The sequence below is a fragment of the Populus alba genome, chromosome 5 (assembly GCF_005239225.2).
Source record: "Populus alba chromosome 5, ASM523922v2, whole genome shotgun sequence".
NCBI lineage: Eukaryota > Viridiplantae > Streptophyta > Magnoliopsida > Malpighiales > Salicaceae > Populus > Populus alba.
Window position 1 is genome coordinate 21,324,156 of NC_133288.1, and position 13,481 is coordinate 21,337,636.

Below are 13,481 nucleotides of genomic sequence, written 5' to 3' on the forward strand. Positions count from 1 at the left end.
GATTATGATTTGGTTTAAATTAAATTTTAAGTTAATTCAGATGAAAATTAATTTAAAATAATATAATTTTAATATTAAAAAATAAAAACTTCTACGTACATGCACATATCCTCATCAAGCTATCAATGTCAATAAACATGATCGGTGAATCAACTGAATTACTCATTGATTAGAATTTAGTTTAGATTAGATTTCAAGTTAAACTAAATACAAATTAATATGATCAAACCTATCTAAAATCCTGTTTAATATTTTTTTTTGAAAAATTCCAAAACCATGTAATTTTATAATATATTATTTTAAAATAATAATGAAACGTTGCATTTTGAATTTACCTATATCAACTTAGATTAATCATTTTAAATAGTAATTTGAATTAATTTTAATAACTTTTGCTAGCTAGATCTTCACACTAACAGTCAGGTTTCATTATCAAATACTCAAATTACATTAACTTGATCTCATTTCACATGGTTTTATTGATTAAAGGTTAAAAACAAAAAAGAAAGAAATTGCACAAGCTTCTTTTAACAGAATCCGTTTGCTTCCTTACCCAAGCAGCATTCCTTCATGTAATACTCAAACTTCTCGTGCACACTCTCTGGCATTGATACCTGCACTCTCACAGCTTCAGAATCACCAATAACAGGTAAAAACAAGCAGTAAATATCACTTGATAGAGGACCCATATGCAACGGCTTCCCTTCTCCGAAATCTACATCCTCTAACCCTAGCTTAGACCATTGTGATATAACCAAGCTCATCGAAAGGTCCGTTTTTACTGATTTATCCTCCAACAAATCAATCATTGACCTCACATAATCATCGGTTAAACTTGATTTAGCTTGCTGAACCAACTTGACCCCGTGGCACATGTTACTAGCGACCAGATCCTTGGCACTAGTTTGTGCGCATCCTAGCACAAATCCATTCCCATAATACCCTTGTGGTATTTCTGGGACTAACCTTTTCCTGACATTAACAGAGAAAAGAAGCTTGACATTGAGCGAAGGCGACAAGTCCAGTGCCCTAACCCAAGAACGCCATGTGTGAGATGCCAAGGCTTCAAAGGCGGTGCACTTCAGTGATGGCACGCACTGCCTCTTGAGGTGGATTATATGGGAGGTGGTGAAGGTTAAGGATGATGGCACTAGTGGCTGAGATTGTAAATAATGGTTAATGTCGATGTCTAAGTGGCCATTCTCTCTAGGGGTATTTCTGACATATTCGGGGTGAGTGAAGGTTATTTCTGAGGGATTTCGGGGTCTTAACACGTGGCGGGTATGCAACGGCACGATTGCCAGATCAAGATTCGGTTTTGCGGTGATCTGAGCCCATGCATGTAAGAACTGTGATGTGCCGATGCCGTCACATACACAGTGATTGATCGCGGTGCACACAATCATCCCTCCACACCTGAGATTCGTCACCTGAAATACTAAAATGTGAAGGTAAATTTTTGGAAACCAATCGGAAATATAAGTTTGTTAAAATTATCTTCTTCCTCTGTTTTTTTCAAATAATAAAGTAAATATAAATCTGAAAACTAGGGACATTTTTGTAATTTAGAAAAAAGGGAGTGGTGTCCGGCCCTCCAAACTCACCAACCAAGCCAAGTGGAAGGACCAAAAGAGAGAGTAGCCATACTATGATCAGAGAGGAGGGACATCTACTTTTTGGGGAACCATTATACCGACTCCAGGTGGCAGGTGCAAAGCTAAACGGCGTCGTTAGCCATAGAATGTTTTGCTGGTTGCTTTGGCTCCATCATGTGTAAGTGAAAGAGAAAGATCATACTGAACAACTTGATACCAATTTTTTTTTTTTTTTTTATCTAAGATTTCCAAACTCAAGAGGATTTTGGAGAACTAAAGCAAATTGGCAGTCTGGCAAAATTCTCCAAGAACTTAATTGGTTAACGAAGGAACAAAATCACATTAAGCATTGGTAGGTAATTACTAATTAATTAAGAAATTAAGCTACAATTAACTCAGTAAACATCCTGATCGCTCATGATCATGTCCGATAAGTTGATTGGTTTGCAAAATATATTAATTAATCATGAATTATTCAGGGTCTAGGGAAGTGAGAAAAATCAAGAACCCTGAAGGAGTAGATGGCGGCTCTAGCTAGGAAAATAAAAGAAAATATATAGGAGGGCATTCATTTCAAGAAAGTCCCAGAAAAATAGGAAAAGAAGAGAGCAGACAAACTAGGAAATATGAAAAAGCTGACCTGAATTACAAGAGGAGGAATATCCAAGAAACTCTGAGCTTCCACTTTATACATCAGTTTTCTCCAGGACTTGTTTGGTTTCTTAGAAAGTTCAAGGAACTCTTCAGCAGTGATATCCATGAAAGCTTCAGCAAAGACAGCACCTTCTCCATTGCAATCAATCTCAAGCTTTTGATCAACTTCTGTGCTGGCTCTCAACCTCCCAGCTAAAGGGTAGTAATGCACAAGAACTTTGGAGAGTGAGTGTTTCAAGATATCTAGGCTTATAGATTTCTTGAAGAGGTAGAGATATTTAATGGAGAATCTTAAGAACTTTTGGTCATCAAGATTGGAAAGATACAGAGAATGCTTTGGTGCTGGGCTGCTTGGACAGATTAAGGATGGCTGGTTTTGATAGAAACAATCTGGAAGTTCTGGTAATTTTAACATGTTTTCCAGCTAGGTTTTCCTCCTGTAATCTTCAGGTGCTTGGAGAAGCTTGAGGGAGAGGGAGAGAGAGTGGGTTGCAGACAAGATCACAAGAGAAGCAGAGATCTATGGTTAGATATATATGGTGAAGGTCTATCAGATTCTTTTTATAAGAGTGAGTCTAGAAAGAGTGCTTGTGCTTGTATACATCTGTCTTTTATAAGCTGGCCTTCTCATTAATCACCAGATATTACAAGCACATGTCCGTACACAATCTTTTTTTTAAAAGCTACAAGAAAGATCGAAATTCCAAAATTGAGACGGAGCATATATTTCTTGTGGGGATCATCTAAAAATATATAGGATCGTGGAATTAATTTAAAGATTCAGAGCCCACCAATACTATATATAGTTCTTCTTTATTTTTTATTAATTAAAATGAATATATATCATCAATATTTAATTAATGGTCTACTATTTTACTGGTAGATTAGATAAATTGCTTTTAGGTCAGAAATATTCAAGAAAATTTAAGGAATTGAACAACCAATGATTAAAATAATCATAAGATTTTTCAATCATCTATAAAAAAGAATATCAAGCATTTTATATAATTTGTTTTATTATATTTATTTATTTATCTTATTCATTGATCTTATAAACTTTATTAAGTTAAATGCAATTAATCAAATTATTAAATGATGAACATTAATCTCCTCTATTTTAAACTTCTATGTATTGAGGATCCTAGACAAAAATTTAAAATCTATAAATATATAATTATTTAGTAGGTGGCTTGATAGTAAGAGTTTGGAATTAAAAGATTTGTTTCTCATGTGATCTCAAATTCAAGCCCTATAGCTTTTAATATGATTGTTATTGGAAATTTACATGATTTTTTATTTTAGAAATCGTGATATTAATAAAGGTATTCACAAACTAGCCCGATCATATATTTTAATTAAATAAAAAAAATGTAAAGATGTACTTAATTGTGATAAAAAAATTTAGTCATATTTTTATCTGAGCTAGATAGAATTACGATCATAGTGTAATCCAACTATAAACTTGGTGATGGCTGATGGCTGACAGCTGACAGGAGTGAGCAATGAACTTTCAATGGAAAAAACCTTTAATTAATTAAGCTCAGAGGAGATTCTAGACAGTCAATTGCAGGCAAAGGGTATTCTCTTGTTCATTTTAAAATTTATGTCCTGAACGGAACCAGAGTAAATAAGCTTGTAGGTGAGTGCATACACCTTTTTTTCGAGTCATGTTTCAATTTTGTGAGACACCTCTTAATTAGTGAAAGCAACATTTTTCATGAGAAAACAAGAACTTGAATGCAAACAAATTGAGAAAAACATTTCCAGACATAAATCTCCTAGCAATCATAGGGCAATCTTATGATATGGACATGGATGCTCATTTTTTTATAATATTAACACGTATCTAGTTATTTGAATACAATATTACCCTATAAAACATTGCTTAATTAATACAATTAGTCTTTTTAATTTAAACTGTTGTCCAAATAAACCACTTGACTTATGTTTTGATTTTCTAGCGTGGTTCCAGTGTTTCCGCGATCCGATCCTTGTCCAGGATTTTCCTAAATGGTCGACTCGAATTTGCTACAAAGTATGGTCTCTTTTAAGAAACATGTCTGAACATAAGAGTTTTGATGGGTAGCATGCAGTGCATCAATGGAGGTAAGTTGATTAATTTGTCTATAGATTACTTCAAGAAAACCGAAGCATCCAAACAAACCTAAGACCTGACCTGACTTCCACTTGCTTGCAGGACATTCTGGGCACTGTTCCTGCTTGGAGGTTAGGTAACTAAATCATCAGTTGCCAAAGTGGAGATGTATATTGGATGCCATGTCTTATTGTCTGATTTCCCCCCCTCGGCTTTCACTTCGTAGTTCGGTCAACCTAATTTTTGCCTTGTAAGTTTCACATACGCACATCTTGATTGCTATGAAATCTTTTTCTTGAAAATTAAAAAATATTAATTATTTACGGAAATATAGCTCCATTTGGAAACATGAATATTTATTATGATATTTTTGGTTTGAAAATACGAATATTAGCTACGTTGCCAAACAAGCATTAAGTAGCCTATTGTTTTTTTTTTTTTTTTGGACGGTAGGGGGGGCCTCTTTTCTTCTTTTCTTCTTTCCATATCTCTGTAAATCTAAGAGCTTGACAGCTCCACAGGAGGTGTGAGCTTTAGTCATCTCAACAAAGGCAGAGATGATGTGTTGCCAAAATGTTCCCGAAATAATTCATGTACCTTATTAAGCATACTTCTTTTTTAAGATTAACCTTATTAAGCATACTCAAGAATAAACACATGGTTATGTTGATTTGGACTTGTCCTTTAATTATAAACTACATCTTTATGGATTATAATTAATTGATAGCATGCTGCTTTACAGTACTACAGGGATCAAATTAGCTTTAGTTGATTTTCAGTTTCAACTAACCCTTAGTTGATTGAAATGATTAAGCATGATTCATGCTCTCCACACACACACATACACATACATAAATGTCTACTAGCAGTCAAAATAAATCTCTTGAAAACTTTATTATGCAGAAAAAGGAAAAGGGCTTTGACAGATAAAGCAATGGAACTGGAATCAAGTTCCTAAAGCAGGTATTAATTTCATAAATATATCACATCAATGAAAATCCAAGAATTGACATAAATATTTGATATTATAAGCTTTTCTTGGCTATCTTTCAGTTGTGAAAAGTGGAATATTTCCATGTTATCATATAAAATTATCTCTTAAGATAGCCTTTTAGAATCTACTTTGTTGAGAGCAATTTTTTCCCTCCTGTCCCAAGCATAACTCCATAAACATTAAGCCGCCCAACTTTCATCTATGCACATTTTTTCTTGACTTGGGATAAAAAAAAAGTAGAATCAAGTTCTTGTCAAACCCACCTTAATTATAGAGGCATATATGCCCTACCGAGAACTTGTAAACCCGAGACAATGTATACAGAGAATAGAGAGAGTTCCAATCAAAATCTCTCCAAGCAAAATCTCTCCAAGCAAGTGCTACTGTTATGGCATGTTCAACTAGTATGTGCTGCCGACATTCCACCACCACTACCTAGGACAAGCCACTCTTCTGAACTTTAATCGAAACCATCAAAATTAAGAAGCTTCCAGCAGTATCTATTTGTTAACCACAGCAACAATACTAACAGCGCTAGCACCGCCGTGTTAAAAGGACATCTTCGAGACTCTTTAGCTATAGTAAGGTCGCCGGAAAAAAAACCAACTCATGGACACGAATCTAACTCGATATTCATCGTTTCACGAACTAATCCACCAAATAAAAGTGTATATTTATTTGTACAACCATCCACGCGATTACCCCACGAATAAATAGAGCGTAAATCAAAAGAAATAGAGCATGTTTAGCGTGCTTAAAAAGATAGTGTAGCCCTCTCCAACAATGGCAAGACCACAGAAATATATCAGATTCTCAATAATCTTTTCTTTATCGGATTGGAAAGATGAATTTAATAGCAAGACTACGGCAGCATATCAGCCGTCAAAACTTGTGAAAATCACTACGGTATAGCATGGTCCAGTCCCTTAAAAACTTTTGGTCATAAAGTTTGATACCTGGGTTCGGGCCAAAGGTGACAGAATTTCCTTTCCGAGAAAACCATCGTATGTTCGAGTCAAGCCCAAGTAAGACTTCTTGGGCTATTCTGAAATTAGGCTGATTTCTAGAATCGAGCCCTACAAAGTCTCTTGGGCTTTTTTAATTTAACTTGGCTGCCTTTTAAGAAAAGCCCAAGAAAAAAAAACAAAGATAGAAAGGAAGAAAAAAGGCAGGTTAAGCATAAGAGCATCGCAAAGTCTCCCCGCTGCTCTCTTTTAACACACCAACGGCGGCTCTGTATTTCTCAGGTTAGGCTCCTCCTCTTCGCGGCTTCTCTGTATAACTACACCAACTCTTTCTACTGCTGCGTCTGTATTTCTCTTTTCCAGTACCTTGTGTTAATATTTCTTCATGTTTCTCGTTTTTTCTATCTCTTCATGCATAAAAAAGTGCTGACCTGTTATTGTTCCATTCTAGGGTATTGAACAGAGAGATGGATACACAAAATGAGTACCAGGTTGACCTTGGAAATCTTATGGCTTTTGACCCCTTTCACCACTTTACCTCTATTCCTTCTTCTAGGTCTGTGGTCTTTTTTTGTAACCAATTTATTGTTTTATATTTCTTGTATATGCTTGTGGTACTTGTTATGGTTCTCACTAGAAACTGTATTTGAATTTACTTTCGGCGCTCAAGTTTGAAGTTGTTTATGTAGTTTAGCGATTTCCCAGCTTTTATTGGTTTATATTTTGTTCTTACGAGACTGTATTCTGATTGTTTTTATCTGGGTGCCTTTTCAATCTACTTAGGGAGGAGTTAGTTGCAGAATGTCTAAGTAATGGCACTGAGCTAGTTCAAGCCATTGTCAGTGGTGTTTTCAACTTGCCTTCAACTGAAGATATAGACGGTCCTCTTGTCAAGTTGCCGCCTCCAACAACAAAACTGCCAAGGGAGAAGCCTGTAAGCTGTTTGTTCTATTTGGAATACCGTGCCTGTTCATTATCTTTATAATTGCTGCTTTTTTACTATCTAACTGATAGATTCTCCTTTTCACTTGTGAAATTTTATAATGCTCACTGTCTACCGTAGGCAAATAAGTTATCGTGTTGTTGTACCACCAGACATCCTTAGAGTTACTTGCTGAAATAAACAGTGTCTTGTTCTATGTTGAGAGACACTACCCTTAAACATGGTGTCTCGTTCTATGTTGAGATCCACTTCCCTCCCTTTTGCTGGCGTGTTTGTTTTAGAAAAAAAAATCTAGGTTCATTTTCTGTCCCACCAAAACCTTCGTTTTTTTTTACCTCAACAGCTCAGGGTTTAAAGTGTAGTTGTAAATTCTTTTTTCTTTATGTTTAGCAGGAAACTTATTTGCATGTGATTTTTTGTTTTCAGCTGCCAAAGCCAAAACCTCCTACAAGATGGGAACAGTTTGCCAAAGCAAAAGGTTATCTTTCTTACTATCTGCATCCTACATGGGAAATGAGAAATAGATTATGGGACAGCTTGCTGTTACAAAGTTCTAATTAAATTTAGTGGCATCTGGGTGGTTATTAATATAGTTGATCTATATTTTTTGGTGAATCTTGATTTCTTGAGATCAAAACTCAATGTGCTTGGTTATGTCATGTTGATATTTTTTCAGGAATAAGGAACCGCAAAAAAGACAAGGTTGTTTGGGACGAACAAACTGGTACTTGGAAACGTCGTTATGGATTTGATCGTGTCAATGATGATGCCGATGTTCCCATAATTGAGGCCAAGATGACTGATGGTAATAGTTCTAAAGAATTTTCTGTCTTACAAGAAAAACTTTTATTTTTAAATTTATCTTAATTTATTCCAACTGGATTTGAAATCATAGATAACCAAGTTGGTATATTAGGTTCAGTTGGTAGAGTATAAGAGGCATCTAATCTATGTAATTGTCGATGCTTGTTGCAGAGCCAGGAGTGGATCCTTTTGCCAAGAGAGCAGCAGAGAAGAAGGAAAGGGTTCAAAAAAACCAGAAGAATCAGTTGCAAAACTTGAAAACTGCCGCCAAAGCTGGTGCTTTGCCTAGGTTTTGCCTTTGACTAACATTTTTGCCTATCTTCAATGTTTAATTTTTTTTCACTGTCCCCAACTTAATATTGACAAAAGCATCAACTTTGGTCTGTCAAAAAATCCCTACTGCCTTTGTTTAACAGATGCATGCGATATTCATATTATGTTATATTTGATTTCAACCTTGCAATTCCCTTTGCTTTTGAGACGGGTTTCTCTTAGATCTTAATGATCACTTCACATTATCGATGTTAAATGGATCCCCTAGGCATCCTTATAATACTTTGACCTAGCAGCAACAAAAACAGCATATGGGTTCGAGGGGTGTTGGGGGTACAAACCTTTCCAATGCATGTACTCGGCTTGTGTGTGACAGTAGGTTTTAGTATGCTACTTGGCTTATAGAAGTGCTCTAAACCCAAGCATCCATAACCTTACAATTAAAACTTAATTGGTAACCCAGACCGCCTTGTATTGTTTACCTTTCCTGTTTTGCATTGTATTGATCTTGTCATTTACATTTTTGCCCTGTATGCTTGCTGAGGGCATGTTCTATAATAAAGAAGGGTTGATGGTCTTCTATTCTGACTCCCTCTTTTTCTTGATTTGGAATGCACTCTCCCATGTCCCATGTATCATTTATTGCGTAACCAAAAAGAAAACAAAGAACTTCAGACAAGTTTGAGACTTTTTGGTGCAACACCTTGATATTTTTCAGTACATAACACCAGCTAAGAACAACTTTTGCTGCAGCCATGTTCAGCTAGCTGCCACAGCCTTGCCTATAACTGGAACCCAGGCTGCAAAAAAGAAATTTACCAAAGACGAGCTAGGAAATGTAGCTGGACTAGCTTCTACTGCAACTGCCAGTGGTGGAAAGTTTGACAAGAAGTTGCGAGGAGAAAAGCCTGTTAAAAATCAAGGAAAACATCGCAAGGTTTGAACCTACCCCATGTCTATGTGAATTTTGATTCAATTATTTCTTCATTTTTACTGTGCGTTCCCATGATTTTAGCTCCTTTGTTCTTGTACAGTTCCTACCAGTTGTAGAAGGTTCGGGGATTGGCAGTCAAGAAAAGGAGCAAACTGATAGAGTTCTAAGCAAACTAATCTCATCGAATTCACATGAGATTCTTAATGTGGATAAGGTATGCTCAAGTCTATGGGTGATTAATTAGAGTGCTTTTGTTGATTAATGAGATACCTATAAAAAAAAATACTTTTGGCTTCTAGTAGATTGCCATAGAAAATACGTTACCCTACTTTCATACTTCTACGAATCAAGGAACTGTGAATCAAACTTAAACTCAGTTATCTGCTCGAATCTAAAATATCCTCTTTTTTTTAATTCAAGTGAAAAGTGATTTCTAACCATACCTGCTTGTAGATTTTTTGAGCCAAAAGTTAAAAACAACTTAAATTAACTATTAGAAGGCATGCTAAACGCACTCTTAACATTGTTTGCGTTCTCAAGTAGAACAGAATTTTCCTTGTTTTTTGACTTTTCTGTGTGGAAACAGGCTGTTACCATGTACAATGTCAATAAGGAGAGAAAACGAAGGAATCAATATGGGAAGCCTTCTTCAACAAGGAATGAGCAAGGGAAGTCTTCTTCAACGCCAAGCAAATTGAAACCAAATAACAAACCAATGAAGGCAAAGAGCTTTCCAAATAAAGGAAAGGGGAGTTTTTCGAAGAAAGGAAAGGGGAGTTTTTCAAAGAAAGGAAAGGCATAGTGAAATTGACGATGAAGTAAAGTGATGATTTTGATTTTATATTGTTTCCCTTTCAGTACCCCAAGATTGTTAGTGACGGGGGAGAGAAATCTTCATGCAATTTTGTTGTATTTTTGCAGCCAAAGTTTATAACTTATTTAATTAAATGGGTCCTGCTCTCTCTGTCTCGTCTCTTTCTCCATCCATACTAGTTTTTCCATGTTAAATTGTGGCAGCTTCTTTGCATCTACATCACCATTTAGATTGGTACCCTTTGCACGATTCTCTCGGAATCTGGTACGATCCTCCTCCTGATATTCTCCTCGGAATGTTAGCTGATAGCTCTGGAGGCGGCCTTGTTCGTTGGCCAACAACAGTAATAGTTCATTCAAATAAAGTTAAATATTACAAACAGAACTGCTAATCTAGAAGAGTTTATCATGCAAATAGACGAAAAATAACATTAAGAAAATTCTTATCTCTCTTGGGAAATGATAGTTTGTGATGCCAAGGTCCAAGGAGAATTTCTGAAGGTATTACATAGAAGAAAGTCAAGGTTCTTGACCTGGTTAATAAATATTTATTAAAATGTTTTTTGTTTAAAAATATATTAAAGGTTTGATTTAAAACAATTGTTTTCTTCCATCCCATATATTGACTTGTCGAATAATTTAAGAGATTTTTCCTCGTAGCATAAAGTTTATTCTTAATTGAGGATCGATATGCAATTTTTCTATATACATAAAGTGACCTAATTAAATAAATTTGCTCTCGAAATTAAATAAAATTATTATAACTTAGAATTCGTCACTGATCACACGACATGGTATTCGGAGTTTGGCTTAATGGCAAGCGTGTTTGCTGATCGTTACTCGATCTCCGTGTTACATGACCAAACAGCCTCTTATTAATTAACATTGGTGTAGCTATGACAGTGAAATGCCAAGCCCTCTTGCAACTAGATCCTCAATGTTAGTTTATTAATTTTTTTTATATATATATTTTTATATTTCAATGTTAAGTTTAAAAGGTATTAAACTTTATAATTTATTTTAATTTAATTTTTATAAAAATTTTATAGTTTTTTTTACAGAAATTTAACAAGTTCACCTGAATTAACTTGAGTTAATTTCTTTTATTAATTTTTTTAATTTTATTATTTAATATTATGTTGATTGAGATTTTGGTTTCATTTTTTTTTTTTTTATGAGATTATCACGGTCTTATGATTCAGTAACGAGTTTTGCGAGTTAGCTAGACTCGGGTTTTTTAATTGGATTTTTTTTTTCAATTTTATTCTTCAATATTATGTTGATTGAGGATTTGACTTCATAATTTTTTATTATTTCTATGGAGTTTATCTCGGTTTCATGATTCAAGTTTGGTAAATTAACTCGAGTTGACTCAGGATATTTTTTTTTAATCCTTTAACATTGGCTTAATTAGGGATTGTGCTTCATAGTTTTTCTTTTTTTCTATGAGTTTATCACAGTCTTATGACCTGAGTTATGGGTAGCTCTGTTGTCTCGGGTTTATTTGGACCTTTTCAAATTTAATTTGTTTTTTTTAATCTCATCCTTAAAATTTTGGTTGATTAAAAATTAAACTTCGTAATTTATTGTATCTTTATTTCTATAAAATTATTCTAGTTTCATGACTCAGTGCATGAGTTTGGCCTATTAACCTGGGTTAACTTTAATAGTTTTTATATGTCCTTTTTTTAATTAACTTTTTTTTTTAATGTTATCCTTCAATATTTGATTGATTAGGAATTAAACTTTATAATTTGTTTCAATTTTCTTTATATGTGAGTATCATGATCTCATGACCAAGGTTTGACGGGTTAACTTAAGTTTATTCGACTTATTTTTTTAATTAATTTTTTTTTTCAATTTCATTCATTTAATATTGAGTTTATTGAGAATTGAGCTTAAAAATATTTTTTTTATTTTTTATCTACAAGATTATTAAGTTCTCATAACATGGATTAGAGATTTGACAGGATAGGCTGACATGGATTAGAGATTTGGCAGGATGAGCTAAATTAATCCAAGTCAATCCAAGTATATCCAATATATTGTTGTCTTAGTATTTAAAAATAAATATCATATTTATTTTTTTAATCAAATTATTTTTTTATTAATTATTCAAGTTATCTTTGAACTTGTAAAATTAACTATATCACATCGTATTAATCTTGACATAATTTTTTTTATAGGAAACATGTTAATAGTATCAAAAAAAATAATTATATACAATAAAAATTTGATCTACCTCACAGCATAACAGCGCAGTCAATTATTTAGTTCAAACAAAGAGAAGCAAGCCAGAGTGTTTTTATGAATACACTATTCTGATACAAATGATCTACTTAAACTCTGGGTTAAAATAATAATAATAATAGTAATAAAAGAGATTTTTGCAAAAAAAACCAGCAATTAGATTTAACTTTCATATTTTTCTTATACTATTTTTTACTAAAATCAAATAATTTTATCAGAAATCCAACGTTTACGTTTTTAATATTGTAGACTTATGAGGACGTTTTTGTTTTTTTGTGATTTAATTGGTGTTTTTTATATTATTTTTTGTTGAGAAAATATTAAATTAATATTTTTTAATATATTTATATTAAAAAATTAAAAACAAATATTATATCAATACATCTTCAAATAAAAAATACTTTTACAAAACCAACCTACTTAAGAAATGCTTCAAACCCTCCTTCCGAGCTCCCAAGGCGATATTATCTTATTAACTGCACAATAAGATTGAAGACAAGCTTCAGATTATAGATTATACTAAAAGAAAATGGTAAAACAAGGTAAAAATAGTAATCTTGTAAATTTCTTCAATTATTTACTATAGCGGATACTACAAGGATGGTAAAATTATATTTTCTAATTTTTTTTACTATAGCGATGACAAATTTTTAATTTCTTTTTTTTTTTCCTTTACATTTGGCTATTTATTACTTTACACATGGCTTATTATCATTATCCTTTTTTGTTACTTTCTTCATTCATTTGTAATTTTTTAAAAGAAAATTTTCCTTTTTTTTCCTTAAAACTTTTTTAAAAATTATTATTTATTATTATTAACACCCACAATATTTATCACTCTATACTTGTAGGCTTGCTCACATGGACCCTTATTTTTTTTCCACTGTTAATGGGATGGACGACACCCTACACTTGTAGGGTTACAATCGCAAACCAGATGTGCAGACCTAGATCGTCAGGTCTTAGAGCACTTGATCTCTTTTTATTTTTATTTTTGTAATTTTGTTTTTGTAATTGATACTTTTTTAATATGTAATTTTTAAATACATTTTTAATTTGTAATTAAATTAATATCTTTTATCTCATATATTGTTTTAAATTGTCTTTTAATTTTTTAAATAACCTTTTTTTTGAATTATTTTATATTTATTTAATGTTTTG

General features: G+C 33.2%; 2 protein-coding genes across 4 annotated transcripts; one reads left to right on the forward strand and one right to left on the reverse strand.

Moving 5' to 3' along the window:
- Positions 1 to 406: 406 nt before the first annotated feature.
- LOC118062112 (alcohol acyltransferase 9) lies at positions 407 to 2,948 on the reverse strand. Its single transcript, XM_035075796.2, has 2 exons — positions 2,236 to 2,948; positions 407 to 1,430 (listed from the first exon to the last, which is right to left on the reverse strand). The coding sequence occupies exons 1-2, from the start codon at positions 2,662 to 2,664 to the stop codon at positions 528 to 530; spliced, it is 1,332 nt and encodes a 443-aa protein (XP_034931687.1). The 5' UTR covers positions 2,665 to 2,948; the 3' UTR covers positions 407 to 527.
- Positions 2,949 to 6,487: 3,539 nt separating this feature from the next.
- LOC118062111 (ribosome biogenesis regulatory protein homolog) lies at positions 6,488 to 10,221 on the forward strand. 3 transcript variants are annotated; one of them, XM_035075794.2, is made up of 9 exons: positions 6,488 to 6,585; positions 6,755 to 6,859; positions 7,087 to 7,237; positions 7,673 to 7,724; positions 7,923 to 8,051; positions 8,222 to 8,339; positions 9,077 to 9,260; positions 9,358 to 9,471; positions 9,844 to 10,221. In XM_035075794.2, exons 2-9 carry the CDS (start codon positions 6,771 to 6,773, stop codon positions 10,057 to 10,059), a joined length of 1,053 nt encoding a protein of 350 aa, XP_034931685.1. In that variant the 5' UTR covers positions 6,488 to 6,585; positions 6,755 to 6,770; the 3' UTR covers positions 10,060 to 10,221. The 3 variants fall into 3 exon arrangements, with proteins under 3 accessions (XP_034931685.1, XP_034931686.1, XP_073265184.1); XM_035075795.2 differs by having other exon boundaries at positions 6,548 to 6,645; XM_073409083.1 differs by lacking the exon at positions 6,488 to 6,585 and adding an exon at positions 6,653 to 6,658 and having other exon boundaries at positions 6,753 to 6,859.
- The last annotated feature ends 3,260 nt before the right edge of the window (positions 10,222 to 13,481 follow it).